This window comes from Beta vulgaris, chromosome 3 (genome assembly GCF_026745355.1).
Source record: "Beta vulgaris subsp. vulgaris cultivar EL10 chromosome 3, EL10.2, whole genome shotgun sequence".
NCBI classification, from domain to species: domain Eukaryota; kingdom Viridiplantae; phylum Streptophyta; class Magnoliopsida; order Caryophyllales; family Amaranthaceae; genus Beta; species Beta vulgaris.
Window position 1 is genome coordinate 33532668 of NC_079204.1, and position 23625 is coordinate 33556292.

General features: G+C 36.1%; 2 protein-coding genes across 9 annotated transcripts in view; both read right to left on the reverse strand.

Annotated features, from left to right (window-relative positions):
- The window catches only part of LOC104906688 (protein TIFY 4B), a 21059-nt gene extending 5954 nt beyond the window's left edge, over positions 1-15105 (reverse strand). The window contains exons 1-8 of one of the 7 annotated variants that reach the window (XM_010695475.4): positions 14776-15103; positions 14526-14671; positions 13325-13503; positions 11587-11677; positions 11348-11525; positions 5652-5711; positions 3882-3945; positions 929-1140 (exon numbers count right to left, since the gene is read on the reverse strand). In XM_010695475.4, coding sequence (XP_010693777.2) covers positions 929-1140; positions 3882-3945; positions 5652-5711; positions 11348-11525; positions 11587-11677; positions 13325-13503; positions 14526-14671; positions 14776-14896 — 1051 coding nt within the window. In that variant the 5' untranslated portion in view covers positions 14897-15103. Of the gene's footprint in view, positions 1-928; positions 1141-3881; positions 3946-5651; positions 5712-11347; positions 11526-11586; positions 11678-13324; positions 13504-14525; positions 14672-14775 lie in introns of all 7 variants that reach the window. The other 6 variants (XM_010695474.4, XM_048641372.2, XM_048641371.2 and 3 more) reach the window with 6 other exon arrangements.
- A 2944-nt stretch (positions 15106-18049) lies between these two features.
- Positions 18050-23016, reverse strand: LOC104906690 (probable prolyl 4-hydroxylase 4). Of its 2 annotated transcripts, none has more exons than XM_048641375.1 (7): positions 22563-23016; positions 22091-22148; positions 21847-21951; positions 21048-21105; positions 19050-19225; positions 18724-18808; positions 18050-18636 (listed from the first exon to the last, which is right to left on the reverse strand). In XM_048641375.1, the coding sequence occupies exons 1-7, from the start codon at positions 22700-22702 to the stop codon at positions 18347-18349; spliced, it is 912 nt and encodes a 303-aa protein (XP_048497332.1). In that variant the 5' UTR covers positions 22703-23016; the 3' UTR covers positions 18050-18346. The 2 variants fall into 2 exon arrangements, with proteins under 2 accessions (XP_048497332.1, XP_010693781.1); XM_010695479.4 differs by having other exon boundaries at positions 18724-18796; positions 22563-23010.
- Positions 23017-23625: the final 609 nt, after the last annotated feature.

The following is a 23625-nucleotide window of genomic DNA, read 5'->3' on the forward strand; positions in this document are numbered from 1 at the left end:
AAAAAAAAATCTTGTTTCCCATCTTCCCCTAATTGTAGATAGATATGAACAACTTAAAGGTTTGTCCAGCAAAAACACAGTGGGAATGAGATGGCAAACTCTTGTATTGAGACTATGAAAAGAAAATACAAAATACATACAGGTGTTGTAAAAAACTAAAAATCAGAGCAGAAGGCTTGGGTTCTAGTATCTTATGTCAATACTCAATTGAGGAATTTAGCTTTTGAAACTTGAAATGAAAAAATGAAATGCCACAGGTATTTTCTTTTCTTTCTAAGCTTTCGAAGTTTCATAAAGAGGTTGATAAGCATAATCTAAGGGTGTGGGTCACATTAGAAGGAAATTTGATGATGAAAGATCCTGGAGCTGTGCAGCATCAGATAGCAATCTAATTGACAAGATCACATATGGATAATCTTTGAAATCTAATCCTGTTGTTAGAAGTAGGATATGCCCTCAAAGTCTAATATTTTATCCCTTGCATTTGTGGTACACACACACAAGTGGATGATACTAATTCCTTTTATCAGTGGCTTCACAAATTTTTTAAAAGTTATTTAGATTATGTCATGGAAAGGAAAAAACAAAATATAGTGAGTTGATTCATCTTAAAACTCGAAAAAAATGTGCTTCACTTATTTGTAAGATGGTTTCAAACAAATTACTATATTACGATAAGAAATTTTTGTTTTCAACAAGGTAAGTTCAAATCCCTTGCAAGTATGGTGGGAGGAATTTGCCGGATCCCTTTTGCAAGACCTCAAATCATATAAGAGGTGATGCTAACACCACTAACCTATCACTAACTGCTCATTACTATAGGAATATACCACATACCTAACCTGGTGAGCAGAATAATCCTTAGTATGCATAAGTTATAATTATTACTTCTTTATTCTCTAATGGCGACAATGTAATTATTGCCTACCTTTGTCATTGAGATCAACAGACAGACCATGATTCTTCTGGTCTTTATTCACTAAGCCATAACTTGAGCAGGGTATCCCAAGCTGGCTTCTAGGGCTAGTGTTGTTTCGAGTAGTTTGTCCATTGATGACGGGCGTCCTCGTCTGATGGTTCAAGTACATCTCCAAGCCAGAAGGTGAAGATCCTATCTTCCTTTTCATCTTAAATTTCCCTCTGGAGATGTTAAAAATAAAAGTATAAGAAAAATAATTATGACACGCAGACATGACATAGAGACAATTCACGAACGTAGGTCATGAAATATAGGAATTATGGATGGAATAATCCCGCCTATGCCTGATCTTCCCAAAACAGTCCCACCTTTCAAAAATCTAGGAATAATCCCGCCTTTGGGGTGTCTCAAAACAGACCATTATCTATTCGTAACCTGCAATGCAGATTTAATACCCTAATTATGTGATTATAAACTAATTTGACGTGTTTTAAACTAAATTATTAATTAAACACCTAAATTTAATTATTTTAATTACAAATTCACCACATAAAGAAATAAGAATAAAAACAGTAAACAACCATCCCCCAACCCCAAAAACACCACCCCTTCCCCTTGTCCCAGCCCCCCACCCTCAAAACCACCATCCCTTCTAAACCCCACCTCGAAACAGATTCCCCACGCAACTCATGTCCAAAATTGATGGGTTCTGGCAAGCGACAATAAGCAGTTTCTCTCTCCTCCTAACAGGTGCCCTCGACAAGACACTGCGTCTATGGAAGGCCGACGATGACATCGTGTTGGAGCGCACCAAACACAGGTCACAGCCACTCCCCCCAAAACAGCCACACCCCACGCAAAACCACCCCCAAAAATCAACGACACTCCCCTCAAAACAACCCCACTCCACTCAGAACCACCCCCACAAATCAGCGTCACCCCCTGGGAAACAGCCCTACCCCCGTAAAACCACCCACATTCCAGTTCATTGGCCTCAAAAAATCCTCGCCGACATGTCCAATCCTTGAGGGTCTTGGAGATAAGCTATCATTTGAGCTTCATGTTTGTTTAAACAGTGGAGTATATGGGTTTTGAGGAGGGAAATGGGGACGGAGTTCTCAAGATCGGACGCAGCGGACAAGGGAGAGAGCGGAGACGGCGTTGCAGAGGAGAGCTGAGAGAAGTAGTGGTCATGGTGAGAGGACTTGGGACCGAAGTTGGGATTAGGAGGAAAAGTAGGTCCACGGAGGAGAGAGAAGATAGGGGTGGGGGTGGTGGCAGGGGAGGGGGTAGTTTTGGGGTGGGATCAGGGAGCTGTTGCGGGGGTCAGGGATGGTGAAAGGGGAGGGGTTGGTTTTTGGGGTGGCGGTTGATAGAGTTAGGGTTAGGCTTTTTTATTTTTAAAATTAAATAGAAAACTTGATTTTGATAATCCCACCTTTCAGTGATCTTAAAATGATCCAATCTTTCAATAATCTCAAAATAATCCTACCTTTACGCATAATCTTCTTGAAATGGGTTTTACATGTTGTTGAGTTAAATTAACCAGTTTAGCAACTTAAAATGGCCACGTGTCTCATTTTACTCGATCTAAGCTTTTTTATTTTAATGTCATTTTAAAAAAAATCTTCTCCTTCTCTACCTCCACGAAACCGCCGTCATACCCACCTCCACCGCCATAACCACTCCCTAACCACTTGAACCACGCAGCACCACTAACCACATCTCCAACCACCTTCCCACCCACCCTAAATCTTTGACCAACCATTGAACAACGCAACCACCAGCAACTCACAACTCAACCACCACAGCACCATCTCAAAATCCATAGCACCGATCTCTTTCTCTCCTCCACTTTTCCCAACTCAAATTTCAAAACACCAAAATCCCCACCCACGCACCTTCCTAACCACCACTAGGACCACACCCCACCACCGACACCACCATTGCGTCCACACCTTCACCACAAAAAGGAGAAAAAAAGTCAATTAGAGGAGAAAGAAGTGAGAAAGCAAGGGTTGGGGACTTGTAGGTCTGGAGCACGAGCTGCTGGAGCACGAGCTGGATGCCGCAAGTTGGCGGGCAGCTCGCCGCGGATGTTGGCTGATTCAGTCCAGATTGAGCTGACGTGGTGGAGCCACTCGATGACTTCAGGAAGCGCGGGCTGGAGCCGACAGCGGAGAAAGTGAGGGGAGAGAGTGGGAGAGTTGTAAAAGTGGAGATCGTGAAAAAGTTCGGGGTTTTCTTTGAAGATGATTTTTAGAGAGTCCGAGAAGAAGGTGAATAATGGGGATATAGATAAATGATAAGTAGGTTTGGTGGAGTTAGTGGGTTTTCGTAGTGATGTTTTTGGAAGTTATGGTTCTCAGTTTTTGAGTGATGACTTATTTGGGGATGTGGTGGGAATATAGAGGCGACTGCTTAGTTGCTTGCATGCTGCGTCGAAAAGTCAGAGTGAGTGGAGTACATGGCTAGTGGGGGTGAATGTCAGTTGGAGTTGCGGCTGGTGGAGTAAATTAGAGAAGAGAGGAGGTTGTAGAGGGTTGAGATTAGGGAGGAAAGAAGAGGGGTTACAGAACAAGATATTGAAAAATAAAAATTTAACTTGTTTAACAGGTTTCAAGTCAAAAGGCTCATTTTGAGAAGATTGGGTGTCAAGGTGGGGGTGGTATCATTGTGAAATTATTGAATGGTTGAACCATTTTAAGCAGACCACCAAAAGGTGAGATTATTAAATCATTTTTTTCAATTAAATTGATAATTGCTTTTGCAAAGGAAACAAAAGGTCAACAAGTGTTTCGGAAAACGAGGTCATTGGTTAAAAACTTAAATTTGGCCCAGTTTGGGAAGACATGGGTCAAAGGTTGGATTATTCCCAGATTTTTGAAAGGTGGGAATATTTTGGGAAGACCGCGCAAATGTGAGATTATTCCCATAAAAAGATCAAAAAATATATATATACCTGTCTTTTCTCTTCTCAAAGTACCTCTGCAACGAGACTTGTCTGTTTGTCTGACCATCAACATCTGCCACACATGAAATGGAAGAATCAGTAAGATCTGACACCTCTCAATCACTGAGATGGAAAGCTTCTTTACTTCAAGAAGACAAAGATTACATCATAGACGGAGAACCATTGGCCCTCCAAACATAAGAGAACGAACAATAAACGGATGCTTGTTAAAATTCATGGTTCCATTTATCATATGGTGATGTGAAAACACTTTTAGCAAATATCAGGTAAAAAAGTACATGTACATATGCTTCTATTGACAGAAAACCCCAAAGGATTTTCAAATAGAAAAGTTCAATGATAAGAAACCGAATCCCAGTATTATGGATGTATCCAGGTATAGTTTATTCAGATATAAGTATATAACATTGAATGAGGTGCTCCAGATTAATGATGAGGCAGGATAGCACACACAAAAGGCAATGTAATAGCTGCAACAGCTGAAACAAAGTCAGACTGCCTAGTTGTACAGTCCCTTTATAATATATAATTACACAGATTAGTTCCCCACATCCCAGGTTTTAACCCACATTGCACCAACTCTTCACAAGAATTACACTTTTACTACCTCGATCTTCTGTTATCTCCTAAAAGGAAAAATATAGAACTGCCGGTAGATATGCGCTACAAATTAATAATGCTAATACAGCTGCTGGCCCACTCAGTAAGAGTCATGCACCTCAAGCTTGTCTGTCTGCATTTGGTTTTTTTTTCTGTCCTTTTTACCTCTCCTCCCCTACCGTTTTCTTTCTCTCTATCTCAGGACAAGGCCCATCTTTCACTTAATTTCTCTTTCCTTCCTTCTGCATCTACGCAACACCACCAATCCCTTAACTGTTCCACTACCACTGCCATATGAACAGACGAATATTACATATCTATTCCGTCGCCTGTGTCAACTCACCATCTGCACTCAATTTAAACCTTTGGTGGTCTAATTTTACAGATATGAAGTGTTCTTTTCATCATTATTCCCTTCAATTTTTTTCCCTCTTGCACTTTTGTTGTCTTCTATTTGGCTTTGGGATGTCAATGGTAGGCTTGCATGATAGAATATCAAACTTTTGTAACAATGGAATATCAAATTGTTGTAATAACATAAAATGAAAGTGTAGTAGTACATAAGAATGAGTGGTGTAATGATATATAAGTTGGTGGTGGTGGTGGTGGTGGTGGGCTGGTAGGCATTTGGTGAGTTTGGTGATTTCACAAGGGTGATGATGGATTTCATGTAGGGGATGGTTGTCGTCATGTGGCTTGGGAGGTTTTGCTATTGTGGTGTACTACTAATCCTGTGGTCAGTCTGATGGAAGCAAGGTTCAATTAATTAGGGACATTTCTCTCTTCTTGTTTACCTCTTCACAGTCCATATTTCTCACTATTATCAAAGTTCACCAATAATGAGTATGCACCTATACAAGCTCTAAACAATGCATATGCTCTAAAATGGCAAATCACTTGTAAATCATGGCCAACAATAAATTTCTCTACTAGGCCACATCCTGCTAGCAAAGTAGGCAGCAAGTCCAGCTTCATTTTTATTTGTAGCATGAATATGCTTTATGCACAAGGAAAACTTATAAATTTCTCTTCTTAATATTCTTCTCTTGCTCTGAAATCCATTTATTCCCATCTAGATCATTCTGTTTCTATGAGGAAGTTGAACATCAATCATATAAAAAATCAGAAAGCACAATCATGGCACATGAAAAAACACACCTTGTTCGTAAAAAATGCTTCCATCAGATCTACACTGTTGAATAGGTTCTGCCATTTTCCCTGGCATTTATTAATTTAAGAATATACTAAACAATGTCAAGCAATGACATTTATGTTTTATGGAAATATTCACATGAAGCTCAATGCAGTAGAAAAAGCTAACAGATCTACGTGAGGCAAACAACTGGCGAAGTTGGCCTCCATAGAGTGTGTTGGGGGTACAACGTATTTACAGGGGACGGAGAGCAAAAAGGTATATTTTCCATCATTTGGACTACAATTATATTGGAATAAGGGAATTTGTAAAGGTACTAATCTACCAAATACATGTTTTAAGCACATTAATAGATAAATCAACAAATTATGACAATGTGCATAGAACTCAATGCATGGCTATTGTTGTTGTATGGAAGCATAATTTACAGCACGCAACATGGCAATAAGCTCCTGCTTTCCTCATAAGCCAAGTGTCCCTTCTATTCACTGCTATTCTTCATCTTCAACAACAAAGCTCATTAGCTATTGTTGAATTTCAGTGGAAACGGCATAATTAATTTATCTTCCTGGGACTTCTATTCTCCTTCAAAATGGGAAGAGTTTTAGCTTATGGGGATTGGAGGAAGAATATATCCCTTCCAATCCACCAATTCCCTCCCTTTGCCTAGCCAAGCCAGATGTTAAATGATGGAAAATGAAATACTTCATTTTTCTCTCACCTAAATCCTATAATGCCAACACTTTCCTCACAATATTTTTTCTTCGCTCCATTACCCTTCCTGTCCATCTCATTCTCTCATCTCCCCTTCCTAGATTCTTATCCAAACAAATCAATAGGCTCTCTATATATGCAAAACATTAGACAACACATAGTTTCTCACCCCCCCCCCCTTCCTCGTCTTCTCATTAGGGCACCCCAATCAAGGCTTTGTTCTCTTCATAAGTTCAAATCATAACTACAATAAGTTCTAATAAGTTGAGGGTCAATATGTTTAAAGAAGTTAGGATCAGTGAAGATCAAGAGTGAAAACGAACCCCAAAGTTGGAGGACAACCATAACCTTTTTTTAAAAGGAAACTATAAACTAATAGCAACCAAGCCACATAACCATCATACGAATTGGTTATGCCACTATGACAGGCTTTATATTTGAGATCCTTACTTTGTTAAAATACAAACTTCAAAATATTAGGAAGATTAGCAAGAATACACACGATGTACGAGGGAAAACCCATTTCCACAATGGGGGAGAAACCTTAATCTAGAAATATACAGCAAGAAACTAACAACAACCAACAACTAATACACAATGGTTAAGAGTCTCAAGCTATTCTAACCATGTATCATATACCCTGTCACGATATTATAAATATACATAAATGGTCCCTAACCCTTCGACCAAATCGGCTCCTACAAATTCTTCAACTTTATAATCCAAGGAAACATACATGGGCACCTAAACATACAACATAAGAAGACACTCCCTTAAGCCAGTATTTTAACCATTAATGTACTATTTTAGCTATAATTACAAATAATCTGACCATTATGAAGGTCTTCTATGAATCTCCTTGTACAAGGGAATACCACAACTAAAGCCCTCGTCCACACTACACCATCCAAGAGAGCACTCTCACTAGTGGAAAACTAATCCCATATCTACTTCAACAAGCCGTAGGTGCCTCATGAGCTTTGCATAACCAAATATGAGCTGGAACCTAGCTTCCCCCAGGTAAGTAGCAATATTCCCACAGCAAGTTATTTCCTCAAATGCTAATCAAACAACTTTTGGATATTCCCATGGCAAGTTATTTCCTCGAATGCTAATCCAACAACCTTTGAATATTCCCATGAATTTGGATTTTAGAAGAACTTCTAGTTCCTATGTGAACCAAACGACCACTTAATCTTCCAAGTAAATATAATAATCTTCTATTGTTACCTTACACTTAGGACTCGTACTAAACACACACAAAAAACACAAAAGACCTAGACTCGTACTAAACAAGCCTTCTACAGTATGGGAGATCCACAAACATAAGCTGCAGATTGAATGTGCAGCAGGATTGCATAGCCCACCTGTGCAACCCACTGGCTTGCTTCTGCTGCTTTGCTTAGAGAATTGGTCCTTGCAGCGGATCCTGTTGCTGCTTTTTCAATGCTAAAGGAAGTCGTTCCTGTCCCTTCACTGTTTCCACTGTAGCGAGTCTAGCGACACATAACCTATTGGCTTGTTCCTAGCAAGCTAGCACCCTTAAGAGCTGGGAAGAGGTATTCACACCCTAGATTAAAAGAAAATAGCTTGCCACCTTTGTGAAAGACCATCAGAAAGAAGTTTTATTTAGTGGTGTCCAAACAAATTATCAAACAGGTTTTGGGTATACCCACGGCGAACTAAGACATAACCGGACACGTCAAGATTCTAACAGTCAATGTCCCTGGTCTTGATTGGTTCAAGTTTTATTTAACTGGGTCGATCACATTTGAATCATGGGATTATCGATTGTCGGATAGGTGTGGACGTTTCATCTAAAATGCGATGCATTCCCGGGTTCGATCGCCCGTGGACATTTTTTAACCGGGTTTGCTCAGGTTATATTTGGGTTTCATGTACAAACCACTCTAATATGTAAATGAGTAGAATGACTCTTTATATGTTCTAATATTATAACCAACGACAATAATAACGAGTAGACGATCATTTCCAAGGTTTATATAAATGATTCTATTATTATAAGCATTATAATTGATATATAAGTTTGTGAATAGCTATGATGACAATGAGAACAATAATAATAAACATAAATTATAAGAAGTCACTATCAACTCAATGAAATTCATATAAGTTACATTTTTACACAATAAGTTTACTTAAAAGATATAATCTAACTATTACATAATTGGGTGATAGTTGTATAAGAAGCATATTTTAATAAGTAAATAACCATAGAGCTATAGAGCTAGAGACATTGAATCTAATTATTTCAATTAAATTACTATACCGTTTTGCATATTAACAATATCTTAATCGACTAAATCTTATTGCATAGCTTATTAGCAAGATATTGATACGAAGCAAAATGACATACTATAAAGTTTGTTATAACTTAAGTTCACTAATTAAGTGAATATAAGCAAAAGTATACGTATACTATAACACATCAATATAATTGTATTGTTATACTATAATCAAAACATTAATTAAGCAAGTAATAGTTGTGTAAGTAATCCAAGAAGTCATAAGTAATGACCTTAGAGCAATAAAACTAGTATAACTATTTATTGGTTAACATTTGTGCTCATTACATTATAAAGATTCAAGATAAATTTTCAAAGTATATATTTTATATGATTGGTTTATTTGTTTTATGATATGACTCTTTGTTATTCCCTAATTAATTTGTGACAAATGAGACTATTAGATAATTGAAACGAGCAGATATTGATTAAATGAAAATATTAATTACTACTATAAAAATTATGAATATTATTTGAAAAATGGGACATTAGGTATGAGATTTGGGGTTTAATGAGCATAGGGTTTAGTTGTTTAGGATAATAATTTGTTAATTTAGTAGGATTATTTGTTTTCTTAAGGCAAAATTCAATACCAACTAAGGGGAAAATCTACATCGTTAGATCATTACCATCAATGGCACACAAAAAAACAATACAAAGCACACGGATCATAAATATTAACCATTGGATACAAGCCATAAACCAAAATGAACCGTTAGATCGTCTCCTAATCTATCATCTTCTCCCTCATCTCTCTCCTCCAAACAATCTACCCCAAGGCCCAACCGTTGGATACAAACCTAATGCACTCCCTCTTTTACTCTCCCTTACTCATTTCTCTCTCCTCACCCATCCAGCCTCCCCCGCCACACAACCAACTTCAAGTTGCTACAAGTCTCCAACTGCAATTGCAATTTCTCTCACCTCCTCACTACCACAGACAGCAAAATTTCTCACCTCACCACCACCGATAGTAATTTCTCTCACCTCATCCACAAACACCAACGCCACCACCCACGAATAATCGGACGTCATTCGCTTCTCACTCGCCTTGGCTTCTCATCTCTCTCACCCACGAACATCAACAACAATTTCTTTTTGCTTCTCTCTCTGACGTTGTCCCTCGATTCCACCCATATTTAGAGTTCGTTCAAGTTTTTTTTCCCCATTTTTATTTAATTTGTTAATTTTTGTGTTGATTAATTTTGTTTTTGTGTAATATCGTTCAATTTCGTCCTCCAGATTTATTTACTTTTTTGTAATTTCATATAATTGCACATTTATTTTCGTGTAATTTTTATGTAATTTTTGTGTAACATCGTTGTTATTTTCTATGTATTTTACTATTTTTGTTTCTTTTTGTAATTTCGTTGTTAATTTCTATGTTTATATTCAACTTTTTTTGTATTTTATTGTTAATTTCTTTGTAATTTTTTGATGTTATTATTGTTGGCTTTTTTATTCTTATTTTTCTTTAATTTTGATTTTAATTTGATATTTAGTTAGTTAATTCAAGTGATAGTTGCTGACTTGCTGGTTAATTTAAGTAAGGTTTTTGTTCAATTCAAGTAATTATTTTGGGTTGGTTTTACTAGTGATAAGTCTAATAGATTTGTGTTATCCTGTTAATACAAGAGTGGAAGAAGCTCACTTTCTTTTCTTTCATAGCATATCAATCATTATTTAGATTTTTGTAAATGTATCAATTGTAATATTTTGAAATATCATATTATCAAAAAAATATAATTCTAAATAGTATCAACTTAAATAGTTATAAAAGGAATGATATAGTATACATTTAGTAAAAGATGAAATTAATATATTTAAATGATTTTGTAGATATAAAACAATAATTGGATTTTAGTGAGATATGAAAATCACGAGGCACATGTACATTTTTCAAAATTTACTTCTCTAAATTTGATATTATTCATTCTAGTTTACTTAAACATTGAAACATAAGAGTTTTATCGATCAAGTACTAACTATAACAATTTCTACGTTTGTAACATACATTATAACTTGATCTTCTACTCATATGCTATATACACCTTAAAGGAATGAATATTATATATTTAAAATAAAATATTTATATGTAGTAAAATATATTACAAATTTAAACGATTTTGTATATATAGAATAATAATTGAATTTTAATAATTTTATGGGGTTTAGTCGTTCAAATAGATTGGTTTGAAAAATAAATTTGATTTTATCTGGTTAATATGAATTATAGTTGAATTCGGGTCAATCATAAACAAATCTGGTATTTAGTGGGTTTAGTCGAGTTCTGGGTTAATATCTAGTTGGGGTTTGGATGCAGGTCACTGTGGTCACGTCAGAATATGATAGTGTCGGTCTGGGTAATCCCAAGTCAGATTTTGGTCACATCTGGGGACTGACCCTTAGAGGTCGAATCAGGTTCAAGTCACATCAGTATCAAGTTGACCCATCGGTCAAATCGGTTTCTGACACCACTAGTTTTATTTAGTCCACTATTCTACCATAACTAAAAACTAGATGTTGTTTCATCAGGAGATTCTCTATTGCTCATAAATTAATGTTATCTAGCTTCAGAAAGTTCTCTCATGGTAATTTTTAGCATATAAAAACAAACTCAGTCAAGACTCCATAATAACTTATGAACAAATGAAATTATTGGAAAAGTCATGATGTTATACCTTGCAACACAGACTGCGCAGCAGCTCCATCTTGGGTAGATGCGTTGAATTTAACACTTGAAGTAGGTAACTGGCATGGACTGCTCCACGGAGTCGAGTTTACAGTATTTGGTTCATCTTGAGAAAATTGAGTAGGGCTTGCGGCTAGATGCATTATCGCCCGTGCCTGCTGAACCACCTAATCATATCAGAAGGGACGTAATGACATCTATTGTTGCTACCAACATATGAATGATTACCTTATCGAGTGGAACTCCATCATAAACATTGATGCCACCACTGTAAAAGATTGTCATTTGATCAATTGGAAGATGCAATGCATCTGTATCTCTGCAAATAAAATAACATTATTACCAAAAGGCTCTATATAAATACTTTTATCTAACTTACCAATAATTCCTAGCTTAAATCTCTATTTGACCTAAAAAGGAGATTAACGACAGTAAATCGACAAAAAGAAATCAGCTCTCATCATTTCCATGGCTAGAGTTCATATCATGTACTTAACGACAGCGATGATAAGCTATTACCAACTTTTGCATCCTTCAATCCTCGTTGAACATATGTTGGTTAGGAACTGGTCCATTATCAAGCTAACTCCATCCTTAGATTAATTGGTGTATTATGCTTTGAGACAAGAAGAAATAGATGATCAAAAAACACATAGCTTTTATCAAGTGATCTTTAAGATGGTAAAATTATATATCCAAGCATAACAGAATCTATAGGCTATAGCAATCGTAGCTTGGCTGTAAATATCAAGCTCCATGGGAATTGCTTGGTTGTTGTTTGCCAACATGACAAAGAAACATTACTTTCTATACTAGAATGCATCAAACACAAATCTTATAGATTTCAAAGGATACTATTCCACATCCCATTTTTTCATCTTTCCTCTCGTAAAAATATTATGCAGCTTTCTCTAATTTTCTAGTATACCATGCTCATTTAACCTCCTTTCTCTATTCCCCGACCCATTATTATTGAAAGACCTTTTATTAGAATGACAAAAAATCTAGAGTTGGAATGCTGGAAAGAAGGGTTGTAAAAGTATAGGCTACCCAACATCACAATGCTGCTACTCCATGGCGGTGTTTTCCGATTTTTTTTTCTTTCTCATCATGTAATTTGTGCATGACACAATTTGCTTTCGTTGAGGTTCCTATGAGGGTTCAAAGTGGTTCTTTATGTATAATTCTTTATCTTCTTGAATGAAACTCTCCTTCATCTAATCATGAGGGCGTTCAATCGAGACAAATATATAATTCATTGAGATGTTACTATGTTCGAGAATCTTATAATTGAGTCCTACAATAAAATCCAAAGAATATATATACAAACTACCTTTGGTGTGAAGAAACAAGTTTATGGACAAACAATCAAGTCCATTTGCAAAAGTGAAATGAGCGACCACATTTAGAATCCTAGCTCCTATTTGTACACTTTCAGGATATATCAAGGAGAAAAAAACCAAACATCACATAGAATGTCTCTTATGAAATAGCATCAAGGCACATAGTTAAACAACAAATGCTTAATGTTGGCACCAACAAACTGAATTCAAGAACCTAAGCATGGAATATGACACTGATTCTATGAAAAGACTTTAAAGAGTTCCTCAACAACCCACTTTACTGCCAAAAGGCAAGAATTTGTTCCAAGATCATTAGTCCAATATGTAAGTGCACAAAGAGTATTTTAATGTGTTACAGTCTTTGATAGTTTTAGTTTCGAAAACATTGCATCGAATTCATTCCCTGGCCCCAGTACATTTTCGTTGATCTTTTATTACCTATAATAAGTTTCAACGAATCCATCTCCAAAAACAGTAGAACAGCATGATATGCTAATCAAGAGAAAGAATCCCATGCAAGAACTTTCACATTGTTAGTATCACAGGATCAGAAATTGCGCAAACAGTATAATAATGAGAAAATCAACAAAGAATCAATATTATTAGCATGTAAAACACAAGACCTGACAGCTATAGCTTTAGAGTCAGTGGCAGTAGGACGACATTCCCCTTCTCGTGTGGGTTCCGAACTGGAGGTTCCAGCCTGCTGATTTTGACCTCCATCCTCCCCCATTGCTGACACTGATCCATCAGCATCAGGTGGACTTAATTCCTTTGTGAAGCTAGAAGAATTAGAGTTCACCTATATTTTCCATTTTTGCATAAATAAATAAAAGAATCCATTATTATAATCAATGACAATCAAAATAACAACGGCTCAGCTTTAGCTGAGTATAAACTGTTTGCGCTTAGGAACGCTTTAGCTTTTACTCAGCCAATACTCACCTTTAGTTAATATTAACATATGTAGTATTAACAATTAAAATAACAACAATTCAGCTTTAGCTTAATGTTAGACTATAAACGGTCAAATTCATACTAATATATTAAAAAGCTTTCCTAAGAAAGTTTATGTGCTAGTGGCACTCTATAAAAAAAAAAATGTTGTGCAATTACAAGGTATCGAACACGTGACTTTTGAAATGATGTGAGAACTTAACCATGAATCCAAGGTAATATCAGTGTTTAGTATTTCAAAATAAAATTTAATAAAGTCTTATAATTATAATTCATTAAAACACTTACCCAATCAGTTAGATTTCTAACACTGTTATGGTAATATCAAGAGACTTAGTCATATTCTCTTACCTCCAATTACTTGTTAAAAGTAAACTATAACTTTCATCACCAAACTTTAAGGGTTTGTTTTTCACTATCATGATACTTAAATTTTTCCTCACTAGACAAAAAGATTATGAAAAGTAACAACACGAGGCATCGCCGGAGACACTTGCTAGTTCATACAAAAAACCAAAGATTGTGCGCTAAACATCAATGTCCGTCCCCAAAAAATTCAAATTAAACTCATAAAAAGCACAGATCAACCCCCCCAAGCAAAAAAGCCTCTCCGATCTTTATTACTTGCAACATCTAAGTCCGAAGCACGTTTTGAGAAAGAGATAGAACAACATACATGGAAATCTAAATCTTGGTAACCCAAACATTCCGTTTAAATTATTTCAATCAATCCATCCCTTTACCTCCGCTGTTGCAAGTAATAGAAGACGGAGGAAACATATATTTCATCAGCAACTGAAGTAAGCAAAAAAAAAAAAATAACACAAATAAAGGATGAAGAAAGGAAAGGATGAGTAATATACGAACAGTGTTGGTAGAATTTAAAGGGGGACGAACAACAGCAGATTTAAGAACAGCGGCATTTGAAGGAGAAGGAGAAGGCTCAAGCAAAGATTTTAGTGAAATCACTTGTTGGATCGCCTGTGATTTGTTCCACGACGGTCTTCGCATACCTGTAAAAACCATACACGTGTCACTTTCCTTCCTTCTTAAAAAAACAAACACACAATTTTCAGTTCCGAAAATCAAGGAGAGAGAGAAAATAAAAAGTGGAGACCTTTTTCTTTGAGGTAACGGCGGCAATCTTCACGGGTGAGCTGAGAAATGTCATCTTCAGTGAGCTGGTGTAACGGTTTGTCAAGCACCGACTTAACGGCGGCATTTACTTCGGTGGTCATAATTGCCTCCCAATTGGGCGGCGAATCGGGAGAATGTGACTGAGGAGAGAGAAACTAAGACGCACACAGATTTTGGAAGAGTGGGTTACTTTTTTCTTTCTTTACTTTTATTTGTTTCAATTGAAAGAAAGAAAAAAATGGGAGAGAGAATGAGAAGAGAGTGTGGTGACTGGTGAGTGGGGGAGGTGTTCGGGCCGAATGCTTTTTGGTTAGGGGAGTGGAGGGGGTGGGGGTTTAGAGGGGACATTTCACCCTAAGGTGACACGTACTTCAGTTTTGTTGGATAATTAGATGTTCATGGTGTCTTTTTACTTGTCTTTATGATATTTAATGAAATTTATAGGTTTTTTTTACTACTTTATTTGTTCATGTGTAATCGTTACATGTAAGAACATGGCTAGTTTGTTACTATTTATTTAATTTGTACAATTTTTCTCCTTGTATGCACTTTTTTTGCGAGCTTTGTTTCGTATCAAGACTTAGGAACATGCTTAGAGAACACTTGCACAAACCCAAATATTAAGAATCAAGAGGAAGGTCAGGGAAGCATAACCAAGTTCCTGGGTTAATATAAGAAGTTTTGGAAGAGTTTGCGCATAAAGGTCAACTTAAAATGGCCATAACTTTCAGCACATAAACAATTTTTGAGCGATTCAAGTTGAAGATGAAAGTTTGGCTCAATATCTTTCCAACTGGTAGTCACAAGCTCAATCCGATGAAAAACATGTGAGGTATGGTCGTTTGAAAATGAACTAACGAAACTGAAAAAGTTACCCGAGCGCTTGGGTCAACTGACCCGCCTGGGTCAAATTACTAAAAACTAAAATTTCAGTCCCGCTTATCTGACCCGCCCGGGTCAACCTCAACCCGGACGCTCGGGTCACTCCAACTCGCCCGGGTCGTTGGGTTTTCCGAAATGCCTTACTTTTTTTTTACGATTTTTATACGGGGGTTTTCTTGTAATTAAACTTCCTTTATTTTAGGGTTATATAAGAGAAACTCCTCTTAATTTAGGCTAAGCTAACTTACATTATGTTTTAATAAAGGGAGATTTGAAATTCTTAAACCCTATGAGAGACAAAATCTCATCTTCTAAAGAGAGAAGTGAGAAAAACTTGTTGAAGGCTTAGAATTTGAAGAATCTAAGAAGGAAATTTGAACATTTGGTGGTCCTTGCAAGTTTAATGAGGATTACTTACTCTCTCATGTCATTCTCATTTTATTTACTTGTTCATCCTAGATTATTGTTTTAGTTCATGTTAATAGCTGTTAATGTCTTTTAGTTTTTAATTAATCATGATTTGTGAGTAGTTATATCTTTGGGAAGGGTTTGAAGTCATTGATGAGTTCATGAACCTCTAAATCCAATATTGGTTTTTGAATTGGGATAAATTTTGGTTAATTAATATGGCATTTTCATGAATGTTTGTATGATTGGTCATCATAGGAGCATAATTTAGGTACCCTCAGTAAAGGATCGAGAGATGAAGTTAAGGGTTGCGTGATCAATTCGATTATTAGGCGTGAAGGACCATTATAATAGGGACTACCTAGCCTAGGGGACTTAGTTTGTTTGTTTATGTTCATCATGTTTATGGATATGCTTAGTTGAATGCCTTAGCCATGAGAATAGGTCTTGGGGTAAGAGACTGTCAATGTAGCTAGCTCGAGAGAGTGGTTAGAGTACCAATGGATGAATAATTATCCTCAATTGATTCTCATTGTTGATTCCTATTGTGATTGTTTAGTTTGTTAATGAGTTGATTGGTGGCCTTCCCAAATTCATTTTTCTTATTGTCTTTTCATCTATAGATCTTCAAAAACATAGAGATTGCTTAGCTGGTCACAAATCGATACTTATTCGTGCTTCCCTTAGTCTTTGTGGATTCGACCCTTACTTGCTCAATATTGGGTAGTCTAGGTTTCTTTGACGTGTTTACAACGAGCGCGTCAAATGTTGGCGATGTTGTCGGAGTATTAGGCTTGAAGGACCATGATAATAGGGACTACCTAGCCTAGGGGACTTAGTTTGTTTGTTTATGTTCATCATGTTTATGGATATGCTTAGTTGAATGCCTTAGCCATGAGAATAGGTCCTGGGTAAGAGACTAGGTCAATCTAGCTAGCTCGAGAGAGTGGTTAGCTAGAGTACCAATGGATGAATAATTATCCTTAGTTAATTAACCTTCCCACGCTATTTCATGTCATCCATTCCCATGACGGTTTAACATTTACTAAGCAGGATACATCTTCGCCAGACATACCGGCTTGGGGGCTAGTTGTATGGGGGCTGACTAAGTTCCATACAGGTCCACCTCAACCTATATGTATTGTCATGGTCAATACACTTACTACAGAACCGTTGACTTCGTAATACCGATTTCATTAGGATACCAAGACGGTATCTGTCCCTGGGTCATTATTCATGGGCCTGGCTTGATCCAGTTTCTATCTAAATTCTACGGGCCTAAAGATAAACATCAATCAATAGAGGATAAAAGTATATCCCAAAGGAATATACCCACGTCCAACCAATAAGAGCAGAGTCCTACTTGAACAATGACTCTTACCGGCTCCTATAAATACCCCGTTGATCTGAGTCATAAGGTACTTTCACAAACACAATTATACTCTACTTGGGAGCTACCGATTCACACCCTACTACTTATTCCATACCGGAACAAATATGTCATGGATTTTCTTAAGTAGATTTGTTCATCAATAAGGATTCTCGTATTTTAAGACTTCCTAGTTCAACCATTATTTTTGTTGCAATATAGTTTTCAGTATTTAAAATTTCTCTTTCAAACTTAAAATAACTCCAACACCTCAATACGGCGATAACACTCCTAATATTTAATTAGTACTTCATATGCATAAGAAACTTTTAATATATATATTTGGAGGTGATACAAACTTAGTAATTAGATGGGTAGCTATTCAAATTGTTTAAAAAAGCCAATTAAGGTGAATAAAACTCACTTAAGGTATTTGATTTGTATTAGAAAAAGAGTTTCCCATCTTTCTTTTAAAGGATAAAAACAAAGAGGTGCAAAACATTTATCTTTCCTCTTTTTCTCCTTCCATGTTCCACCTATCCTCCTCCCTCTCTTTCCATTATCCATTTTCACTCTAACTTTTCTTTGCAAGAAATTGAACCAATAAAAACCAATATATAACTATTTTCCCCTAGAGGAAATATGCATCAGCAATCATTTCCATTGAAGATGTTTCCTTAAGAGCCTTGGAGAGTTTCCACAAAGTCATACATGCCAGCATTAGTCCTTTCCAAAATTTACACTCCAAAACCAAAAATACAGAGGAAGAGAAACAGCACAACATAAAGGATGTCATTGCATTTCGAACTCGATATACCTCAGCGAGTTCAGAAAAGATATAATAGTAACAAGTTACAATCGTCTCATACCGCAGTGTTATAGACGGACTGCACTAGCAGAGATTGCAGCTTCTCCGGCAGTAACCTGGTAGGTCAGCAGTTCCCACCATATATTCTGGGTTCCTAGTGCACTCACCAAGTGCAGCCCATCTTTCACAATTCTGATTGCGATCAACACAACCATCTGTGAGGATTTTATCAAAATTGTCAACGTGAATCCACTTGGTGGCCGACCACTTCTCACCCTCAATGACAGGACAACCTCCATGGAGGCTCATCTGATCAGGAACCGCACTTGGATAGAGACTGAAGAACAAAAGAGCATCGCCTTTTTTTGGTTTCACTGGTTACGTTTCAGAACATTTGTAAGATGAAATTGCAAACAAAAACCATAGAGCTTATGATCTTTGGACGATGGTTCAGGAAGTACCTGCAATGCCTTTCTTTCCACACTCTGACAAATCATTATCTGCCGCGATAGCTGCCTTTTGACGTTCTGACAGCTGTTCATAGTACTGAAAGTTATTATTTCATATTATTATGCTACAAATATTATGGACCTAAGAATTAATCCCAAACAATCCGACTCTGGCTCACTGAAACTGAAATCATTTCTTACTGATACCAGTGCAGTGGTTGAGTAACAACAAGAAAGATGCAGAAATAGAAGGCTAGACACACTCCAAGTGACAAGTAAAGCCTTCGGGAATGCTTGTTATACATTTACTATTACTATAGTTGATAAATTGCGCTAACCTCTGCATTTGGAAAAACTGTTTCACCACCTTTCGTGACGTCAGATAGATACATAAGGACAGTTGCATATCGATGGCCACCACGAGCGATGTTAACCTTGTCAACAAAGTAATCATAGTGGGACTCATATTTCTGTCCTTCCTCGTATCTGAGAACTTGTATGTCCTCCCCATTCTCTGAAAATTTGACAAAAAAAGCAAGAGTGATTCAATTGCAAATATGTATATATGCATCCTTTTCATAAGATACATACAGCTCAATCAGAAGCAGAAACCAGCCCCATGCTAAGCACTGAGCTTAAAGTTCAAAAAGATTAATCATTCAAACATATTTGCAGTCACATTTACTAAATCAATAAATCTCGGCTAGTCAACCTAATTCATCTTGCAAATCCCATAAATGAGGCATCATTGAAAAATGAGGAGACATGCCATGTCATAAGGCCTTTTTGCAATAAGCAGACTCGACATAACAGCATAAGACGCAGACTATGAGGCTAAACGACAATAATGATGATGAATTTTAGTGCCATTTTGTTAGATAATACTTTGAAGTTAAATGAGAATCAATCTCAAACGTGTGTTTTACTTCACAAATAAGCACTACTATCTATTACCACTTTGATTGTGAAATTGTATGGGAATAAATATTTGTGAAGAAATCACATGTCTGGGGATCACATTATTATGGCAATGAGAACGGGTTACTTAGATCACAGATGACTGTATTGCAATTAAGGCCACTAAGAATCGCCTACCAAAGGAGCCGCTAGATTAATCCTTATAGAAATGGGAGACTTCTGACGACATTTTGGTGGTTCTTTGTCTTTGCTTATGATATGAACTTTTACCTATATGCATCAATCTTATACGAAATTTGGTACTGGAAAGGTAGATCAATAACCCCTATAAGTTTCCCTTTCTCACCCCATATGATTAGATAGCCTTAAGAGATTTTGGCTCTAACAGAAATCCAAACCCACACATCCATGCGAGGGGAAACGTTGACCCCTTTCATATAGTGGCCCACCTAGAATTTTGCAGTTCCATCAGCCTATTCAAGCTAAGGCTAAAAGTAAAAGGTGAACTGCAACTTAATTTAAGGAGATAGTATATAAGAAAAATTGACACCACCGATCGTAACTTTTGTGAATTATTTTAAAAAAGTCCCAACTTTTGATTATCTCACAATGGTTCTAACTTTGGAAAGTATATTTCAAAACGGTCTTCTTACCTTAATTAGCATGTTAAATTGGTTAATTATGATATATCACACTCTTCCATTGGCTTAAGCTAACTAAATAAACAAGGACTATTATGTATCATAATCAACAAAATTAGCAGTTTAAATAAGGTAAAGGACCATTTTGGGGAGACTCCTTGAAATTGGGACAGCTTAATAATAATTAAGAGTTGGGATCTTTTGGAGCAAATCAGTCATAGTTGGGATTGATACACAATTTTTCCTAGCTAGGAAGTAACTTTCTAGTATAACCTTAGACATGGCTAACAATATTTATGAGATCATTTCAAAGAGATACACTGATGCGATACAAGTAGTAATGAGTAACTAGGACGATTAATTTGAAAAAGACTATAATAAAGAAAGATGGCTGTATCGCAAGAAAGAAAATAAGCCACAATGTCACTAGGTACTGGTATAATCAGAGATGTATAGAAGCAATATATAAGTTGCAGAGTTTCCACATATTTCCAAATTAATCCTTATTTCATGATCAATAGATTCAGTAACATAACGTACAGTAATAGTAAAACAACAAGCTAGCAGCACATCTAATCGCACTACAAACTGTTAACATGCGTCAAAAATAGACTGACATCTAATATTAGCAGCAAAACAGTCCCCTCTTCTATTCACTAATGATAATGATCTCACAAGGACAATTGTGATCCACAGACATTGTACATAAGCAGCAATGGTAATGACAAAATCTGTTGCGCTTGCACTCACACAGTGCAAGAGAGAGAGAGAAAGAACCTTGAGGTAGGAATGTCCAGACAGCAAGTTTTTGCTCTATACGCTGCACAATTTCATCCTGAAAAATGGAATACAACAATACCAGATTAATACGACGCAGAGGCTAAGACAAGGATCTCTACGAATTTCCAGCATCCTGCGACCAACCCATACAGATTGTATCCCACCAATTCATACCTTCGATGAAAAAGTCTTGCCTTTCCATTATACAAATTCTCAGAGAATATACAGCACCTGGTGTCTCATATGGAACACAAATGAACTGATTCTGTTTCTCTTCCTTTCACTAAGGAAGCTTTTCTCTCAAGTTTTGTGAGAACAACATAGAAAGGAGGCAGATCAATTTGAGGCTCTCAACCCAAGGATATGTCTTTCCTTGGATATATAGTACAAAGCATTAACTACGAGACAAAACACACCTGAGGACAATCCTGTTTCTTCCTATAAATTCATATTTGACAACACTCACACCCTCATCCTATCCCCCGGTTTCTTACTATAACCTATTTTTCACAATGCTCACCCCTTCAACCAGAGTTAACGTCCAGGCATATCCTAAAACTACAGCACTCATCAACTGTCTCCATAATCTCTATTCCAGATTTCAAGTTCATCACCTCATCGACATAAATCATTTGATTACCAATCACCAGATCAGCTTAACTATACATAAACTAAAGTTCAGGGCTAAACAAGATTGCTAAATATAATGTGCCACACCAAACAGAAGCAAAGGACAACATGGCGACAATAAACAAAACGTGCTGCACCAGAAAATGCTGATAAAAAGAGAGCAGACCTTGGCCTTACTAATAAAGGCACCAGAGCTAGTTCTGACTTCGCTAAGCTGGCTATCTCCAGACTCATTATCCGCCACAGCGGACCTCTTTAATTCTGATTTCGCCTAATTGAAGTTGACCAGAAAACAAGCAACACTTCAACAAGATTATAAAAAAATGGGAACATTTACTCTCGCATGCTCATGAAATCGGATCAACAATAATAAAAACAAAAGAAAAACAACTTAAAAATAAAGAACTTACAATTGATATCAGATGATCACATTCCTCATCAGTCAGAAATCTTTCATACACGAACGCTCTGAATTAAACAATATCAAACAACATAAGTAGCCAGCATTTATTCCATTAAATCAATACTAAATATGCATATTTACAGGAGCTTCCCTCAATTCATAACTGATCTATATATTCTTCTGTTCAGATCATAAAAAATAGTATTTTTAGTAAAATAAAGTAGTAGATTTTACAATTAAAATATAACAAAATACATGACTGTAATAATAATACACCTACAATCAGGTCATATGTTCGGTTTTTATAAAATTTCCAGTTCATAAATACACCAACTTTTCAAGTAATTATACTATAATTTTAGCTGAATATACCACTAAAAATTGTTCCCAACAAAAATTGTTCGGATTGGTTCTGATTAGACATTTCTCATATATACATATTGATATAACAAGAACAAATAGGAGTTCCAATTACTGACCTAGGTTTCCACGAAATTTGCTTGACTTTTGAAGGATCGATTTTAATAAGTGTTGAATTCACGGGCGAGCTAAGGGATCCATTGACAAGTAACAAGATTGAGAGTAGGAACAAAATTTGTACCAGAGATCCCCAATTCATGGTGAAGAACAATTACCAAGATTTTTATCTCTCCCCTAAATGAAATTGATATTATTTGATTTATGTAATTGATTGATGCAGTTTATTTGCGAAGTGTCACCTTCTTTCCACTACTCCCAAACAGGGAAGCAAGAACGTGAGAATGAATTGATTGTTTATTATCACCACGTCGTGCTCGTAAACGCAACTAGAAATATGATAAACGAAGTGCAGAGAAATGATGATTGTGATTTTCTTTTTTCTTTTATGTTTGCGAGTTGCTATCTGTGTTTTGAGTTCTGAGTTTTGACTTTCGGTATGGTGAGTTGGCGACTCAGTCATTTCCACTATAGGATCTACGACTTCATTTGGTTTTTTTTTTTTTTTTGTTTGTTTCTTTGTTCAAAGAAGGCAATATAGTAAATCTTAGGGTGAGTTTATACTCAGACTCATCTTTAAATTTCAAAGTGTATCACATCTGTTTTATACCGCAAATTTGTTGATGCACTCGAGACCACAGTGTGAACTGTGATCTTGGATTGAAACGCACGGATGAACAAACAAAACGCACTGACTTTAAATAATTATCAAAAAAAAAAAAAATGGCATAAATCATTGAAATTGTGCAGAAATTGCGGCTAACTCCACCATTATCTCTATAATTAGTTTTTTAAAAAATAAATAAATATTACAATATTATCTTTTAGTTTTTATTTTTGGTAAATATTATTTTCTATTATTTTGATTAAACTCGCATGATTTAACTTTCAAAAAAAAGTTTAAACAAGAAACTGATTTAATAAGAAAAATAACGTATGTTTTGTGAAAAAAAAATTAAAAAAATTAATCTCTATAAATCAAATAATATAAACTGATTTTTTTTAAAAAATAATAAAATCCTATTATACAAGAAGTCAAACATATAAACTTTAGTATGTTCCTTA

Coding starts and splice junctions, on each gene's coding strand:
- LOC104906690 (XM_048641375.1), bottom strand. CDS start 22,702: ATGAATTGGGGATCTCTGGTACAAATTTTGTTCCTACTCTCAATCTTG. Junction 19,226..21,047: donor CTGGACATTCCTACCTCAAG/GTTCTTTCTCTC, acceptor TCAAATTTTCAG/AGAATGGGGAGGACATACAA. Junction 18,809..19,049: donor CAGTTTTTCCAAATGCAGAG/GTTAGCGCAATT, acceptor AATAACTTTCAG/TACTATGAACAGCTGTCAGA.